Source organism: Pelophylax lessonae (assembly GCF_965119305.1).
Source record: "Pelophylax lessonae genome assembly, chromosome: 6".
NCBI lineage: Eukaryota > Metazoa > Chordata > Amphibia > Anura > Ranidae > Pelophylax > Pelophylax lessonae.
Window position 1 is genome coordinate 22,045,532 of NC_138773.1, and position 19,989 is coordinate 22,065,520.

The 19,989-nt window shown below is 44.1% G+C and overlaps 1 protein-coding gene across 1 annotated transcript in view; it reads left to right on the top strand.

Annotated features, from left to right (window-relative positions):
• Nucleotides 1-1,570: 1,570 nt before the first annotated feature.
• LOC309557640 (RING finger protein 112-like) overlaps nucleotides 1,571-19,989 on the top strand; it is a gene marked incomplete at both ends in the record, with an annotated part of 39,902 nt that continues 21,483 nt past the window's right edge. The window contains one exon of the mRNA XM_082260431.1: nucleotides 1,571-2,035. Coding sequence (XP_082116557.1) covers nucleotides 1,571-2,035 — 465 coding nt within the window. The remainder of the gene's footprint in view (nucleotides 2,036-19,989) is intronic.

Consider the following 19,989-nt stretch of genomic DNA (forward strand, 5'->3'; position numbering starts at 1 on the left):
ACGCCAAAATTAAAAAAAAAAATTACATGGGCCCCCCCCCCCAAAATAGATACCAGACCCTTATCTGAGCATGCAGCCTGGCAGAACAGGAAAGAGAGGGGACGAACTAGCGCCCCCTCCTGAACCATACCAGGCCACATGCCCTCAACATGGGGGGGTGCGATGCCCCGCCACCCCAAGGCACCTTGTCCTCATGTTGATGGGGACAAGGGTCTCTTCCCCACAATCCTGGGCTGTGGTTGTGGGGTCTGCGGGCAGGGGGCTTATTAGACAAGGGGGCCCCCAGATCCTGCCCCACCCCATGTGAATGAGCATGGGGTACATTGTACCCCTACCCATTCACCAAAAAAGTAGTGTAGTGTGAAAAAAGACAATAGACAGTTTTTAACAAGTCCTTTATTAAAAATGTCTTCCCCCACTCTTCTTCTTCTTCCCCCGCTTCTTCCTCTGGTCTTCTTTCTCCGGTCTTCTTCTTCCCGCTGCGAAAAATAAAAAACAAACCTCCTCCAATGCTGTGCATGATGTCATTCTTATACCCCGCCCCTTTGTGAATGTCACCACCCGGGGCATGATGGGTTTGTGACATCACAAAGGGGTGGTGTCTCTGCATGGCCACGTCCCATAGTTATATATGAAATGTGTGACATCAATGCGGAGAGACTGGTGGGGCGCAGTGTCGGATAAGTGTCTTTGTTTATATTTTCAGCTGGTCGGCGGCGGTGGAGGAAGAAGAAGACCAGAGAAAGAAGAAGACTGGTGAAAGAAGAAGACCGGTGAAAGAAGAAGAAGATGGAGGAAGAAGAAGAAGAGCGGAGGAAGAAGTAGAAGAGCGGAGGAGTAAGTAGGGGAAAAAGACGGACGAAGAAGAAGAGCGGGGGAGTAAGCGGGGAAAAAAAGACGGAGGAAGAAGAAGAGTGGGTCAAGAAGACGGAGGAAGAAGAAGAAGAGTGGAGGAGAAAGTGGGGGAAGAAGACGGAGGAAGAAGAAGAGTGGGAGAGTAAGCTGGGGAAGAAGACGGAGGAAGAAGAAGAAGCGCAGGGGAGTAAGCGGGGGAAGAAGACGGAGGAAGAAGAAGAAGAAGAGCAGAGGAGTAAGCGGGGGAAGAAGACGGAGGAAGAAGAAGAAGAGTGGGGGAGTAAGTGGGGGAAGAAGATGGAGAAAGAAGAAGAAGAAGGATGGGGGAGTAAGCAGGAGAAGAAGACAGAGGAAGAAGAGCGGGGGAAGAAGAAGAGCGGAGGAGTAAGAAGGGGGAAGAAGTTGGAGGAAGAAGAAGAAGAGTGGGGGAATAAGCAGGGGAAGAAGATGGAGGAAGTAGAAGAAGAGTGGGGGAGTAAGCGGGGGAAGAAGACAGAGGAAGAAGAAGAGTGGGAGAGTAAGCGGGGGAAGAAGACGGAGGAAGAAGAAGAAGAAGAGCAAGGCAGTAAGCGGGGGAAGAAAATGGAGGAAGAAGAAGAGCGGGAGAGTAAGCGGGGGAAGAAGACGGAGGAAGAAGGAGAGTGGGAGAGTAAGCAGGGGAAGAAGACGGAGAAAAAAAGAAGAAAAAGAGCGGGGGAGTAAGCGGGGGAAGAAAATGGTAGAAGAAGAAGAAGAGCGGGGGAGTAAGCGGGGGAAGAAGACGGAGGAAGAGGAAGAAGAAGAGCGGGGGAGTAAGCGGGGGAAGAAGACGGAGGAAGAAGAAGAAGAAGAGTGGGGGAGTAAACGGGGGAAGAAAACGGAGGAAGAAGAAGAAGAAGAGCGGGGGAGTAAGCGGGGGAAGAAGACGGAGGAAGAAGAAGAAGAAGAGTGGGGGAGTAAACGGGGGAAGAAAACGGAGGAAGAAGAAGAAGAAGAGCGGGGGAGTAAGCGGGGGAAGAAGATGGAGGAAGAAGAAGAAGAGCGGGGGAGTAAGTGGGGGAAGAAGACGGAGGAAGAAGAAGAGCGGGGGAGTAAGTGGGGGAAGAAGAAGACAGAGGACGAAGAAGACATTTTTAATAAAGGACTTGTCAAAAACTGTCTATTGCCTTTTATCACACTACACTACTTTTTCGGTCAATGGGTAGGGGTACAATGTACATTATATTTATTCACATGAAATTTTTGTTTAAGGTGCCCTCAAAAAATTTATTTAGTTAAAAAGAAAAAAAAAGATTTATTATGTATTTGTTACTGTATGTATGTATGTGTTTATTTATTTATTATGCATTTATTATGGATTTAGTTAAAAAAAAAAAAAACTGATTCTAAATAATCTTGAACACTTTGTTTATCATCACTTTAGTTAGGCCAGCACAGCTACACAATTTTTCTCTAAAAAAACAAAAATGTTATGATACATTTTAGAAGTGCACAGATCAAGATCTCACAAATGTAATCATTCGATATTTTTAAAATTTCCCCTTCTCTCCCCGTACTTTCCCTCGTTTGGGTCATACAGCTGCTGTGCACTGACATATGAACATGCCTAGGCAGAGTTTCACATACCATTATTTTACTCTTCTAACCTACTTTCATTTTATTTTTTTTATTAACCATACACACACCATTTAACTCTCTCATTTTCTTTTTCTACCTTCTGATCACTTTCCTTTAACTTTCTTAAAAAAATTCCCTTTTTTTAAGTTAGTTTTAACTAGAAGAGCACCGAATGGAAATGTTTGTGCCGAAACCGTAACAGAAAATGCCGGATGCTTGGCTCAAAACTGAAAATCACAGTTTTTTTTAAAATATGTATATATTTTTTTAATAATTGTATTATATTTTACTTTTTAATTAATATCATGAATTTAAATGAATATGAATTTAATGTCGGCCCATTATCGGCATCCAAAAGAGAGAGACCGCACTCAAAGGTGTTAAATAAAAATCCTTAGGACTCCTTTATTCTCCATAAATCCAACAGACAGCAGACAGACAGTGCAATACACGGACAGACGTGTCGGGTTGACGCGTTTCACGATAAAAATCGCTTATTCATAACCACACACCTATAAATTCTATGTACAGTAAGGCCCCGTTCACACTGGGGCGACACAACTTCCCGGGGCGACCCCACAGGTCGCGGCGCGCTGCTCGCACCGCGACCTCGGAGCTGCCGGCACGGACTTCATAACATTGAAGTCAATGCAGGTCGCTCCAGGTTGCCCCAAAGAAGCCCTGGACCCTTTTTCTAAGTCGGAGCGACTTGTGTCGCTCCTATTAGAACGGGTCCATAGCTTCTCTATGGCAGGCGACCTACGGCGACCTGTCAGGCGACCAGGTCGCCTGACAGGTCGCCCCAGTGTGAACGGGGGCTAAAACCCTGGATTGAGAGTGTTTTGCAGGACAAGCAACCCTTTTTTATAAATTTTGACTTGATAAACAAGCGATGTCTTGGTATACAAGTAGCGTTATGTCACAACTGAGTTTAAAAGAGAAGAGAGGCGCCTCTAGGTGTAGTAATATGGTTACATTTAATGAAGGTTCAATATTTACCATCTCACATAGTTGATAATTAAAACAGGCACATATAAGTGCAGGCATCGGGGGTAAGAGCCGGTTCACATAGGCGCGACCCGACTTTGCCGGGCGACCTGTGAGCGGCATGCACGAACTTCATATCATTGAAGTCAATGCAGGTCGCTCCAGGTCGCCCCAAAGTAGCTCAGGACCCTTTTTCTAAGACTTGTGTTGCTCCTATTAGAACGGGTCCTGTGCTAATCTATGGCAGGCGACCCACGGCGACTTGTCAGGCGACCAGGCCGCCTGACAAGTCGCCCCAGTGTGAACCGGCTCTAAAGCTGTCCACATAGACCATCCTCCGCGCCGCCATCAACGTCATCCCTTCCACACTGCGCATTTGTGAGGTCAGGCACTGATGTTGGATGAGAAGTCCTGGCTCACAGCCTGCGCTCTAATTTATCCCAAAAGTGTTCTGTCGGGTTGAGGTAAGGACTCTGGTCAGGCCAGTCAAGTTCCTCCACCCCAAACTCACTGATCCATGTCTTTATGGACCTTGCTTTGTGCACTATATATATATATATATATATATATATATATATATATATATATATATATATATCTACACATACACATATATATATATATACACACACTGTATATATACACAGTGTGTGTATATATATATATATATATATATATATATATATATATATATATATATATATATATATATAGCACTGCCCCCTAGAGGACTGCTGAGAATTACACTTTCTGGATTCCCCTGGGTTACAGATAGCAGACAAACAGCATTGCAAGTCCTTGGCTCAGTCAATAATCAATCCAGGGGATGTTGGTTTTTGTGTTTTTATTTGGAACTGGGATAGGAGAAGGGATGAGTGGGATACTCCAACTATGAACTATGCACAATCTTTGGGACAACTAGCTGTAGTGTGCAGCAAGGCCGCTGCTTCACCTTGCCACTGAAGTGAAGATAGTTTAAAAGATTCCTGCTTTAGTCATTCTCTTCAGGGTTCTAACTTGGCACCCCCTTTACTTTCACTGCCTGTGTGCTGACACCCGTCCACTGACTCTATCCACTGGAGGGGTCCCCTTCCTGGGCAGACCCCTTGGCAAGCTTCCCTGTACTCATGGACACTGTTTTTCCAGAGTTGCTCTGACGTATACTCCACCAGTCAGCTCTTCTGGACCTCTGGATTCAGCACCACACTCCTGGTTCACAAAGCTGACCGTATTTTGACCACTATCCACAGCAAACGGAAGAAGAGACAGCCGTCACCCTCCTTCTGGAACCTGGCTTCCCACCCAAAGACACCCTGCCACATGTGCCGTTGGCTTTTATAGCCTATCCCAGGATGCACCACTGTCTGTGTCAACCCACCGAGACAGCCACAAAAGCCTGTGTGTCACTGGCTGGGTTTCCTCCACTGTCCAACAGGCTCTCCCATTTGATACAGTGTAAAAAAAAAAATTATACTTTTTTCAATCTTTGATGTATTTATAGTTGATTATATAGATTCGTGCCTAAAAAGTCCCACCCAAGGGGAATTTCCATTGTAGCTTCTATTGGATACAGTGGGGACACCCCCTCAGCCCAGATGAATCACGCCCGGGACAAATGAAACAGTCCTGACTAAAAATCCTGCTCCCTGATAAGCAGACAGAGCAGCTAGGTTTTACCTGTCACTCCCCTGATAAGTGATAACAAGGCAGAGCAAATTACTCTCTCTACCTAGCACCTATCTAGGAGGGTGCTACATAAATATTATGTATATATATGTATATATATATATATATATATATATACATACACACACACACACACTATATATATATATATATATATATATATATATATATATATATATACAGCTGCACCAGATTATGAGTGCTTCACTTTTAGTAAATAGACCCCAATATGATACCCAATTTTTGGTAAAACCAAAAAAAATAATGTCATGCTTTAAAATTGTAGTACGCCCGTGGAATGGCACCAAACTATGACACCTAAAGATCTCCATCTTACACCAAAGTCACTTCTACCATCTCCTAGACCTCACATGTCTGGTGTGAGCACATTTTACATACGCCGCTACGCGTGCAGGATTTCTGTACCCATTCGCCTTTTCAAGTGAGCATAGAGGGGAAGGGTGGAAGGGAGCACTTGAAAAAATTTGAATACATGTTTATCCACTTCATCTCTGGAAGGTTTTACCCCCTTAATGACCAGGCCATTTTTTGCGATTCAGCACTGCGTTATGTAATAAAAAATTGCGCGGTCGTACGACACTGTACCCAAATACAATTGATGTCCTTTTTTTCCCCACAAATAGAGCTTTCTTTTGGTGGTATTTGAGCACCTGTGCGATTTTTATTTTTTGCGCTATAAACAAAAAAAGAGCGACAATTTTGAAGAAAAAAAAAAAGCCATATTTTGTACTTTCTGCTAAAAAACATTCCCAATAAAAAAAAATTTAAAATCTAATTTTTTCATCAGTTTAGGCCAATTTGTATTCTGCTACATATTTTTGGCAAAAAAAATAATCCTAAAAAGCGTATTTTAATTGGCTTGCGCAAAAGTTATAGCGTTTACAAACTACGGGATAGATTTTTGGAATTTGTATTTATATTTTTTGTTTTTACTAGTAATGGCGGTGATCTGCGATTCTTAGTGGGACTGCGACATTGCGGTGGACAGATCAGACCCCTGACTGACATTTTTGACACTTTCTGGGAACCAGTGACATTACTACAGTAATCGGTGCTAAAAATATGCTTTATTGCTATCACAGTGGATAAACAACATCCCTTGTGATAGAATTGGCAGTGACAGGTACTCTTTACTGAGCGATCTGGGGTCTATTAGACCCCAGACCTCTCCTCTGGCCTCCAAAGAATCAGATCAACTAGAGATTGGTTTGATCAGATGCCTTCACAAGCTGGTAACGGCGTGTTTACATCAAACCAAAACCAGAAGTGATGAAGTCCTCGTTGCTTTTGGTTTCTGATGTCACAGAGGGTAAGGAAGAATGTCAGTTCCTCTCACTTTGTCTTGGGCATCAGATGTGGCCACTGGCCAGTCGATGGGACAGGGGAACCTGGTGAAAGGGGTGACGAGAGAAGGGGGGATCCACTTCCTCCACCTGAAAAAGTGATCCAGCGGCTGTATAGCTACTCAGATTACTTTTACTTTGTAGGAAATCGCTGGCCATAATTATACCTTGATTATTGCTGCAGCAATGACAGAGATATCACCCATCCTGTCCCGGGAAGTACAGGTTCACCCTAAGGGTGGGAGATAGTTGGACAGCCAAGTGGGGTCTAATTCAAAAACAGATACTGAGAATTACACCCAGCATACAGGACAAGAGAAGTTGTACTGTGCAGAGTCCATGCTGTAACAGAACGTTACCTTTGACAGAGAATATTTGTGCTTACCTGGTTCATGTGTGTGAAGGATTTCTCAGCAACCATTTGGTTATTTACACTCCCTGCTATCATATCTCTCTTCGCACTGTGAGCCCCAGAAAGTGACTCCTTATATGGACATTCCATGAAGTCAAGGTATGGCCAGCCTAGAGACGGAATATCTGCTGATTAACGATGCGCTTTTGTGCATTATGTTTATTTGGGCTGAGGCAGCTCTTGTTAACCACTTGCCGACCGCCGCACGCCAATCTACGTCGGCGGTCAGCCTCTCACAGGCAAAGTGACGTAGGGCTACGTCACTAGCTTGTGAGGGTCTAGGGAGCGAGCGCGCGCCGCCGGAGGCGCGCTCCCGCTCCCGCGTGGTCACGGACCCCCCCGCGCGTGTGACCAGCGGACCCGATGTCCGCCAGCCACTCTGCGATCGGCGGGGGAGAGGGAGAAAGTCAGGCAGCTTGTGTAAACAAGCTGCCTGTCATTCTCCCCTCTGTATGAGAGATGATCATATGGATCTACTATGTAGATCCGTTGATCACTCTGCATACAGCTGAAGCCACAGCCAATCACAGTAAGAATCACGCCCCTAGGGACACACACAGCCCCTCCCTCTCAAATAAAGTTAACCCCTTCACTACCAGTGTATTTTTACAGTAACAGTGCATATATATAGCACTGATTACTGTAGAAATGTCACTGGTAACCCCAAAAGTGTCAAAAATGTCAGTCAAGGGTCCGATCTGTCCGCCCCAATGTCGCAGTACCGCAAAAAAAATCGCAGATCGCCGCCATTACGCGTAAAAAAAAAAAAACAACAAAAATGACAAAAATCTTTCCCTTAGTCAGTAAACGCAATAACTTTTGCGCAAACCAATCAAAATACGCTTTTTGCGATTTTTTTTACCAAACATAGGTAGCATAAAACAAATTGGCCGAAAATGTTAAAAAATTTTGATTTTTACATTTTTTTGGGGGGGAATTTCATATAAAAAAAAGGGAAAAATATTGCTATTTTTGCAAAATTGACGCTCTTTTTTTGTTTATAGCGCGTGATCAAAAAATCGCACAGGTGATCAAATACCGCCAAAAGAAAGCTCTGTTTGTGGGAAAAAAAGGACGCCAAATTCGTTTAGGTACAGCGTCGCATGACCGCGCAATTGTCCGTTAAAGTCACGCAGTGCCGAATCGCAAAATAGCCCCTGGTCGTTTTGCAGCCAAATCCTCCGGGGCTTAAGTGGTTAAGTGTGGTAATGACCTTACCTATTTGTCTGGGTGGATGTCGGGCCATTGTTTGAGTAGAGTCTGTTATACTCCCCAGGTGTATAAAAGCCTGTATTCTTGTTTCAATAAAGTTTTTTCTTGACCCTTCAAAACGTAGCGACGTCTCGTTCCTGGAGGGGGATTTTACTGCATTATTAACGGTCGTTCAACAGCTGAACCCGACTCTCCTATTGGATCTTATGGTTGGGATTATACTACTCCATTACTACACAGGGACTTGCCGGGAAAAAGGACGTCCCCAACGGCTGATACCCTCTCACCACCTGGGTAGCCGTTACACATGCATACAGAATAAGAACAGATACTGAGAATAACACCCGGCATACAGGACAAGAGAAGTGGTACTGTGCAGAGTCCATACATACAGAATAAGAACAGATACTGAGAATTACACCCAGCATACAGGACAAGAGAAGTGGTACTGTGCAGAGTTCATAAATACAAAATAAGAACAGATACCGAGAATTACACCCAGCATACAGGATAAGAGAAGTGGTACTGTGCAGAGTCCATACATACAGAATAAGAACAGATACTGAGAATTACACCCAGCATACAGGATAAGAGAAGTGGTACTGTGCAGAGTCCATACATACAGAATAAGAACAGATACTGAGAATTACACCCAGCATACAGGAGAGGAGAAGTGTTACTGTGCAGAGTCTATACATAGAGAATAAGAACCGATACTGAGAATTACACCCAGCCTACAGGATAAGAGAAGTGGTACTGTGCAGAGTCCATACATACAGAATAAGAACAGTTACTGAGAGTTACACCCAGCATACAGGAGAGGAGAAGTGTTACTGTGCAGAGTCCATACATACAGAATAAGAACAGATACTGAGAATTACACCCGGCATACAGGACAAGAGAAGTGGTACTGTGCAGAGTCCATGCATACAGAATAAGAACAGATACTGAGAATTACACCCAGCATACAGGACAAGAGAAGTGGTACTGTGCAGAGTCCATACATACAGAATAAGAACCGATACTGAGAATTACACCCAGCCTACAGGACAAGAGAAGTGGTACTGTGCAGAGTCCATAAATACAGAATAAGAACAGATACTGAGAATTAAACCCAGCATACAGGACAGGAGAAGTGGTACTGTGCAGAGTCCATACATACAGAATAAGAACAGATACTGAGAATTACACCCAGCATACAGGACAAGAGAAGTGGTACTGTGCAGAGTCCATACATACAGAATAAGAACAGATACTGAGAATTACACCCAGCATACAGGACAGGAGAAGTGGCACTGTGCAGAGTCCATACATACAGAATAAGAACAGATACTGAGAATTACACCTTGCATACAGGATAGGAGTAGTAGTTCTGTGCAGAGTCCATACAAATAATATATTGTAAGATGAAAGTGAAAGTCTTCTAGTTCCTGTAAGTCTCTCCCTGTCCCATCTCTCTTCCTATAAATATAACACACAGTGATTGCAGTGCAGAGAGAGAAGTTTGCTATCTCAGAGCTCCCCACTCCCCACTCCTCACCTGCTCACCACCCAGGTAAGAGATTCTAGGTGTTGGTATTATTCCTGGGATGTGTTATCAGTGGAAATGATCCAAGTATTGATAGTGATATTATAATATAGAGCTCTGATTCTTTTTTTGTATAATATTACATAATATGAAAGTGAATATATTTTGTAAATAATTATATGATACAATGTAGATCTTTTCTAGCTTTATGTGTATGAGAATTGCTGAAATCTATCAGAATAGGTGAGAAGAAGAATCCTGTCTTTATAAATATGGATAAGAATGTTTTATACGGATCCCAAGGAGCGAATGAAAATTACCAGCGAACTTTCAGACTTTTTTGGTTGTAGAAAGGGGGACAAGGTGGGGGTGGGGGGGGTCCATGGTCACCCCGGCTTTATAGAGCCATTAGCTATAGTTGTAAGGACCGCAAGAGAAGTCCGGGGCTTTTAGAAAGAGGAACACGAGGAAAAATTCGTACAATACTCTGATGATATTCTCCAATTTGGAGATACCGGACAATCGTTAATAGCAGCTTTGGATATAATAAAGGATTTTGGTTCCTTCTCTGGATCTTCTATTAATGGGGACAAATCTGCCCCTCCCCCGATGGACCCTTTAGTGGAGTCATTGCCTATTAGTGCCGGATATTTTGATTGTGTAAAGGTTCAAATATTTAGGAGTATATGTGATGATAGATCCTAACTTCTATTTGTCATATAATTTAGTCTCTTTGTTGGAGGGATTTAACAAAAGTGTAAAATGTGGTGTTGTCTGCCATTTTCAGTGATGGGCCAATGTAATTTAAAGTATAACTAAAGGCAAAACTTTTTGTTTAGTTTTTGATAGAGTGGAGAGCGGGGGTGTTGCTAGGGGGGAAAAAGACCAGGGGCTTCAGCCCAAAGGTAAATGGGTAACCCCTCCCATATTTGAAAGTAAGTCCAGCCCACGCTCCACCCAATGCCCCCCCCCCCCCTCACCCTGCCCAATGCTCCACCATGCACAATGCCCAGTGCCCCTCAATGCAGCCTCACCAATGCCCATCAGCTGAGATTCATCAGTGCTCATGAGTGCAGCCTCACCAATGCCCATCAATGTAGCCTCATCAGTGCCCATCAGTGCAGCCTCACCAGTGCCCATCAGCTGAGATTCATCAGTGCTCATGAGTGCAGCCTCACCAGTGCCCATCAATGCAGCCTCACCAATGCCCATCAGTGCAGCCTCATCAGTGCCCATCAGTGCAGCCTCATCAGTGCCCATCAATGCAGCCTCACCAATGCCCATCAATGCAGCCTCATCAGTGCCTATTAATGCAGCCTCACCAGTGCCCATCAATGCAGCCTCACCAGTGACCCTCAATGCACCCTTTAACAGTGCTGATCAGCTTAGCCTCACCAGTGCCCATCAATGCAGTGTCATCAGTGCCCATCAGCTCAGCCTCACCAATGCCCATCAATGCAGCCTCACCTGTGCCCATCAAATCATCAATGCAGCCTCATCAGTGCCCATCAATGCAGCCTGATCAGTGCCCATCAATGCAGCCAGATCAGTGCCCATCAGCTCAGCCTCACCCATGCCCATCAATGCAGCCTGATCAGACAGTGCCCATCAGTTCAGCCTCACCCCTGCCCATCAGCGCAGCCTTGCCAGTGCCCATCAATGCAGCCTGATCACAGTGCCTATCAGCTTAGCCTCACCCATGCCCATCAGTGCAGCCTTGCCAGTGCCCATCAACGCAGCCATGCCAGTGCCCATCAGCTCAGCCTTACCTGTGCCCATCAACGCAGCCTGGTCAGACAGTACCCATCAGCGCAGCCTTGCCAGTGCCCATTAACGCAGCCTTGCCAGTGCCCATTAAGGCAGCCATGCCAGTGCATTGGGAGGGGAGAGGAGAGCAGCCAGTTTAAACTGAGCAGGGATATTCCGCTTACCCGGCGCCATGGGGCCATTGTCACACTAAGTCTTGCCTCCTGGATCGGCTCCTATGATGCACATTACATGTCCTGGCATTGGACCAGTGAGACGTCCATCATAGGAGCTGGTCCAAGAGGTGGGAATTCGTATGACACCTGACTGCGCCGGGTAAGCAGGAGATCCCCCCTCTCTGTGTAAACCAGTGGCGCTCGCCCTCCTCCAGAAGCAGCCCTGCAAAGTGTGGCCCCAGGGCAGGCTGCCAATCCCCGAGTTCCAAGCCAACCCCAGGCCTTGGGACTCGGGACTATTAATTGTCTATAGGGATAGGGGACCCGGGGCTTTTTGAGGGCCCACTCAGGGCTGTAGCCCAGATCAGCCCCCCCCCCCCCCCCCCCCTGCCGACGCCACTGGTGGAGAGGGATTAGAATGTCTATTAGGTTGTTATTGCTGTCTGTGCCATCATTAGGGAGATTCACTTTCTCTATTTGTTCTGTTTATCGTTATCATTGAAAGTGAAAGTAAATGATTTGGATACCCCAGCTTCTTTATATACTTCTCAATTCTCCAGTATGGATAGCAGGGGCATGGTACAGGACATTGGACACTCTAGGGACTTATTGTGGAAGAACGGTTAAGCTAGGATACACCTTCATACATTACAACTGCCAAAGAATAGAGGTGAAGTGGCTCCATCACATCCTTGGAACTATTTTTTAGCAGCTCAATTGCAACATCTTACAGAATTGCGCTTCACAATCATTCTAGTAGAAAAAGGAGTAAAAATCATTCTAGTAGACATACACTATATTGCCAAAAGTATTAGGACGCCTGCCTTTACACACACATGTACTTTAATGGCATCCCAGTCTTAGTCTGTAGGGTTCAATGTTGAGCTGGCCCACAGTTTGCAGCTATAACAGCTTCAACTCTTCTGGGAAGGCTGTCCACAAAGTTTAGGAGTGTATCTTTGGGAATGTTTGACCATTCTTCTAGAAGCGCATTTGTGAGGTCAGGCACTGATGTTGGACGAGAAGGACTGACTCGCAGTCTCCGCTCTAATTCATCCCAAAGGTGTTTTATCGGGTTGAGGTCAGCACTCTGTGCAGGCCAGTCAAGTTCCTCCACCCCAAACTCACTCATCCATGTCTTTATGGACCTCGCTTTGTGCACTGGTCCAAACCATTTGGTGGAGGGGGGATTATGGTGTGGGGTTTTTTTTTTAGGGGTTGTGCTTGGCCCCTTAGTTACAGTAAAGGGAAATCTTAAGGCGTCAGTACACCAAGACATTTTGGGCAATTTCATGCTCCCACCTTTGTGGCAACAATTTGGAGATGGCCCCTTCCTGTTCCAACATGACTGCACATCCCGTGCACAAACCAAGGTCCATAAAGACATGGATGAGTTTTATTGTTGATTTATACTCTGCAATCAAGACTAATTGAGGCCCTGGGGGTCATTAAAGTGGTTATAAACCCACTTTAGCATTTTCAGGCACTCCTCTGTGTTAGATAATGCAATGTCTCCAGTGTATATTCTTGATTTAAAAAATGCCTCTGTATACCTTTTTTCAGAGTGCCGCTCGGCGCTCACGTGATCGGCCGCCTCTCCCCGCTCTTGATCTGACAGCTACAGTGGCAGGGCTGTCTTTAACACAGGGCAAAAGGAGCAGCTGCCCCGGGTCTAGTCATTGTTGTGGGGCCCAAAGCAGCTGCCCCTTGAGCCCCCAAATAGTTGATAAGTGGATTCAAAAGGGCCCAAGAAAATTTTTGCCCAGGGTCCAATCAAGAATAAAGATGGCCCTTTACAGCGGGAGGGCAGAGAATCCTCCGTTGACATCAGTCAGAAGGAGGAGAGGAGAGAGGCAGCTGGTCACATGACCAGTGTGATTACCCAAAGCATCACACTGCCTCTGCCGACTTTCCTTCTTATACTGCATCCTGGTGCCATCTCTTCCCCAGGTAAGTGACGCACACACCTGGCCATCCACATGATGTATAATAAAACGTGATTCATCAGACCAGGCCACCTTCTTCCATTGCTCCGGAGTCCAGTTCTGATGTTCATGTGACCACTGTAGAAGCTTTTGGCTGTGGACGTGGGTCACCATGGGCTTCACAGCCCCACACACAACAAACTGCCATGCCCATTTCTTTTCTCCTTTCACCACATTGTAGTAGCAAACAGTTTTGGGAAACCAGAAATCCGGACAGAGACTTCAGGAAAACAAACCTTTTTATTCTCTAGTGAAGACTTAGCAGGACTCTAGTCCAGATTGCCAAATCTTCAAATAGGCGTGTACATCACATATACAGTATCTCACAAAAGTGAGTACACCCCTCACATTTTTGTAAATATTTTATTCTATCTTTTCATGTGACAACACTGAAGAAATGACACTTTGCTACAATGTAAAGTAGTGAGTGTACAGCTTGTATAACAGTGTAAATTTGCTGTCCCCTCAAAATAACTCAACACACAGCTATTAATGTCTAAACCGCTGGTAACAAAAGTGAGTACACCCCTAAGTGACAATGTCCAAATTGGGCCACCATTATTTTCCAGCACTGCCTTAACCCTCCTGGCCATGGAGTTCACCAGAGCTTCACAGGTTACCACTGGAATCCTCTTCCACTCCTCCATGATGACATCACAGAGCTGGTGGATGTTAGAGACCTTGCGCTCCTCCACCTTCTGTTTGAGGATGCCCCACAGATGCTCAATAGGGTTTAGGTCTGCAGACATACTTGGAAAGTCCATCACCTTTACCCTCAGCTTCTTTAGCAAGGCAGTGGTCACAATGGAGGTGTGTTTAGGGTCGTTATGTTGGAATACTGCCCTGTGGCCCAGTCTCCAAAGGGAGGGGATCATGCTCTGCTTCAGTATGTCACAGTACATGTTGGCATTCATGGTTCCCTCAATGAACTGTAGCTCCCCAGTGTGGGCAGCACTTATGCAGCCCCAGACCATGGCACTCCCACTACCATGCTTGACTGTAGGCAAGACACACTTGTCTTTGTACTCCTCACCTGGTTGCCCCCACACACTCTTGACACCATCTGAACCAAATACGTTTATCTTGGTCTCATCAGACCACAGGAGATGGTTCCAGTAATCCATGTCCTTGGTCTGCTTGTCTTCAGCAAACTGTTTGGGGACTTTCTTGTGCATCATCTTTAGAAGAGGCTTCCTTCTTGGATGACAGCCATGCAGACCAATTTGATGCAGTGTGCGGCATATGGTCTGAGCACTGACAGGCTGACCCCCCACCCCTTCAACCTCTGCAGTAATGCTGGCAGCACTCATACGTCTATTTCCCAAAGACAACCTCTGGATATAATGCTGAGCATGTGCACTCAACTTCTTTGGTCGACCATGGCGAGGACTGTTCTGAGTGGAACCTGTCCTAATTATCGCTGTATGGTCTTGGCCACCATGCTGCAGCTCAGTTTCAGGGTCTTGGCAATCTTCTTATAGCTTAGGCCATCTTTATTTAGAGCAACAATTTTTTTTTTGGATCCTCAGAGTTCTTTGCCATGAGGTGCCATGTTGAACTTCCAGTGATCAGTATGAGAGTGAGAGCGATAACACCAAATTTAACACACCTGCTCCCCTTTCACACCTGAGAGCTTGTAACACTAAGGAGTCAAATGACATCGGGGAGGGAAAATGGCTAATTGGGCCCAATTTGGACATTTCCACTTAGGGGTGTACTCACTTTTGTTGCCAGCGGTTTAGACATTAATGGCTGTGTGTTGAGTTATTTTGAGGGGACAGCAAATTTACACTGTTATACAAGCTGTACACTCACTACTTTACATTGTAGCAAAGTGTCATTTCTTCAGTGTTGTCACATGAAAAGATAGAATAAAATATTTACAAAAATGTGAGGGGTGTACTCACTTTTGTGAGATACTGTGTGTCAGCGGCAGACTTGTATAAATTACTCGAAATTTCTACTTGAGTAAAAGTACAAGTGCTCGATCAAAAAATTACTTGAGTAGAAGTGGAAGTGCTCGCAGAAAAAGTTACTTAAGTAGAAGTACTAAAGTATTCAACATTTTTTTTACTTAAGTATTGCAAGTAGTTTTTTCAAAAAATTTGCTACTTAAGTACTAAAAGTAAAAAGTACCAGTAGTTATAAAAAAAAAATTCTACTCAAGTACTGAAAGTAGAAGTACAAGTACTGTGTTATGTAGTTATTAAAGAAAGAAGTCAAAAGTATGAACATCATATTGTTTTTATTATTTCAAATGATTTATTCAAATGATTAACCTGTGTTTGTTAGTAGTTTCTTGATGCACTTTAAGCGCTGTAGCACCATTTATTTGTTTCATATTTTCTTTTTATTGGAAAGATTTGGTATAGCAGCTTTTATTATACACAGCCTTTATTTTAGTATGCGCTGATTTACAAATGACATTATACACATTTTTTTGAGCTTTATGCAACCTGCCATCTACTGTTCTGGCAGTGGTAATTTTTTTAAAAGTAACGAGTAACTATGCAGCACAAAAAAAAAATACTTGAGTAGAAGTATCGAAATCATCGAAAAAATGTAGTGAAGTAAAAGTAGAAGTAGGAGAAAAATTCTACTCTAGGAAAGTACAGATACCGCATTTCGGTACTTAAGTACAGTACTTAAGTAGTTCTACTTCGTTACTATACATCTCTGGTCAGCGGTTGCTTTACAGATACATATTTTCCTATATCACCTTCAAACTATTCTAACTTCATGGACAACATGTTCACTTGCTGGCTAATATATCCCACCAATTTACAGATGTCATACGAGACATTCCCTTTACTTGTCAGTGGTGTTATGGCTAATCGGTGTATATAGCCAGCCATATATTCAGCCATTAGAAACAAAAAAACAGACACAAGTGCGCACCGGCCTAGTGCATTATCCTCTAAAATGTTTATTTCATTTAAAAGGTATAAAAATACTCACAAATGAGTTCTTGGTACAAGCATATCGAATAGGTAAATTGCCATCAGCATCAAGATACAGGATGTACCGTTCTCTGAAGCTTGCGCGTTTCGAGGCTTGGCCTCTTCCTCAGAGCCTTCTATATCAGTGGTCTTCAACCCTGGCCTACAGGGCCCACTAACAGGCCAGGTTTACAAGATAACTGAAATACATCCCAGGTGATATCATTTGCTGCTCAGTGATTGCAGTACTCTAGTCTGCATCTCCCCAAGGTAATACTTAAAATCTGGCCTGTTAGTGGGCCCTGAGGACCGGAGTTGAGGAACACTGCTCTATATTATATATATTCAGCCATATGCTCCCTCTCTCTGCTCCCCTCTCCCCGGTGTCTGTATTCACTGCTACCATAGACCTACATACAGAGGAAATCATCCTCTAATCCGGCCATGTTCTCCGGCTCTCTGCCCCTGCCCCCCCCCCCCCCCCCACACACACACACTCTGCACCCCCGCTACCATACAACAGACTTAACACAGGATCTCACCTCCTGATCCAGCCATGTGCTCCCTCGGTCTGTAGTCTGTATTCAGCTCTGCCATAGGAAGTCACCTCCGCCTTCAGCCCCTGCTCTCTGCACTACTCCCAGCGCCACCCTCTGAGACCCCAGGATCCAGCGTAGCAGCTAGGCTTGGCTACTAAGTCATCGATTCAAAGCAGTGAAACAACTCACTGCAGAGTTCCAATGGATCGAAGAAAATCTGATGCAATTCACTGTCAAGGATCCTCCCCTTTCAGAATGAGTGAAATAGGGAGCTGAGAACAGCAGCAACAGCTCATGATTTGTAATGTGTGAGCTGTGCGAGGCAGCAAGACTCCCAGTGAGTCACACAGCGCACTCCATTCTGTAATAGAAGCTGTGTCAGCCTGCTGAATATACTGGGTGCCTATGTCTGTATATTATGTGTTCTGGGTTTTCAAAGAGGGGCGCCATGGCAGCAGTGGTATGGGCATTGGGCAATACCCCAGTCATGTATATCAAGATATAGGATACACCCCCCCTCCCTATCCCCCCCCCCTCCATTCCCTCCCTTTCCCCTCCCCTCTTGTTATTTGCAGTTGTTCATTATGTAACCTGTCTCTATGGGTACAGTTTGCCTTACGTGTTTTCTCTTACCATTCCTGTATGTTGAATTTTTCAAAAAAAAATATTATTAAAAAAAAAAAAAAGATATAGGATACAGACATACAGTATTCTTCTTTATAAACAATTGGATTTGATCCCCTTTCACACATAGGCATAGAATGTGTTTAACCGGCTGCCGACCTATTTACTGCGGCAGTCAGCCCCTCACAGGCAAATCGACGTAGGTCTACGTCGCTAGCCTGTGAGGCTCTAGGGAGTGAGCGCGCGCCGCTGGCGGCACGCTCCCGCGCAGTCACGGACCCCCCCGCGCGTGTGCACGGTTGACCCGATGTCCGCTGGGCACTCGCGATCGTCCGTTACACCGGAAGAAAGGCAGGCGGCTAACGCAAACAAAGCCGCCTGTCATTCTCCCCTGTGTAAGAATGAACATCACACGGTTCTACTATGTAGGACCGTTGATCTCTGCTCTTACACTAGTAGATACAGCCAATCACAGTTAGAAACACACCCCTAGGGACACACTTAACCCCTCCCTCTCTAATAGAGTTAACTCCTTCACTGCCAGTGTCATTTTTGCAGTAACAGTGCATATGTATAGCACTGATTACTGTAGTAATGTCACTGGTAACCCCAAAAGTGTCAAAAATGTCAGTCAAGGGTCCGATCTGTGCCGCCCCAATGTCGCAGTCCCAAAAAAAAAAAAAATTGCAGATCGCCGCCATTACTTGTTAAAAAAAAAAAAACAACAAAAATCTTTCCCTTAGTTAGTAAACGCAATAACTTTTGCGCAAACCAATCAAAATAAGCTTTTTGCGATTTTTTTTTTTGCCAAACATATGTAGCAGAAAACAAATTGGCCTAAAATGTTAAAAAATTTTGATTTTTACATTTTTTTTGGGGAATTTCATATAAAAAAATTTGAAAAATATTGGTATTTTTGCAAAATTGTCGCTCTTTTTTTGTTTATAGCGCATGATAATAAAAATCGCACAGGTGAACAAATACCAACAAAAGAAAGCTCTGTTTGTGGGAAAAAAAGGACATCAAATTCGTTTAGGTACAGCGTCGCACGACCGCGCAATTGTCCGTTAAAACAACGCAGTGCCGAATCGCAAAATAGGCCCTGGTCAGGAAGGGGGTAAAATCTTCCGGGGCTTAAGTGGTTAACAGGGGTCTAAAGCTTGATTCGCACTATCCAACTTTTGTGGTTCTATTTCCTTCAGATTGACCTTTTCTATGTAGTGCAAGGGCCGGCCAGATTGCATACAAATTGAAAGTGTTTAGGTTTGACCTCATATTATCTGGTTTTGGTAAATCTAAAGGAAAAAGTCTTCAAAAAATCTTATAGTGTGTATGGCCCATAAGCAACAGTATTGCAAGCCAGCTGTGCGATGTGTGGCCATTCATTTTGGAATGTTATCCCAACTACCGTAGGTCCCAAAAAACCTGCTCTGCTTTATCTTGCTTTAGGCAGAGATGTATAGTAACTAAGTAGAACTACTTCACTACTGTACTTAAGTACGGAAAGGCGGTATCTGTACTTTCCTAGAGTAGAATTTTTTTCTCCTACTTCCACTTTTACTACATTACATTTTTTCAATGATTTCAACACTTCTACTCCGATATTTTTTTGTTGTGCTGCATAGTTACTCGTTACAATTATAAAAATGACCACTGCCAGAACAGTAGATGGCAGGTTTCATGAAGCTCAAAACATTGTGTATTATCAGCGCATACGAAAATAAATGCTACTGTATGTATAAATAAAAGCTGCATTTGAAATAATAAAAAACAATATGATGTTCAAACTTTTGACTTCTTTCTTTAACCACTTAAGCCCGGAAGATTTTACCCCCTTCCTGACCAGGGGTTTTTTTGCGATTTTTTACTGCGTGATTTTAACAGACAATTGCGCGGTCGTGCAACGCTGTACCTAAACAAATCTCACGTCCTTTTTTTCCCACAAACAGAGCTTTCTTTTGGTGGTATTTGATCACCTGTGCGATTTTTTGATCATGCGCTATAAACAAAAAAAGAGCGTAATTTTTGCAAAAATAGCAATATTTTTCACTTTTTTTTATATGGAATTCCCCCCCAAAAAGATTTAAAAATCAAATTTTTTTTAACATTTTCGGCCAAATTGTTTTATGCTACAACTGTTTGGTAAAAAAAATCGCAAAAAGCGTATTTTGATTGGTTTGCGCAAAAGTTATCGCGTTTACTAACAAAGGGAAAGATTTTTGTCATTTTTGGTGTTTTTTTTTTAACGCGTAATGGCGGCGATCTGCAATTTTTTTGCGGCACTGCGACATTGCGGCGGACAGATCGGACCCTTGACTGACATTTTTGACACTTTTGAGG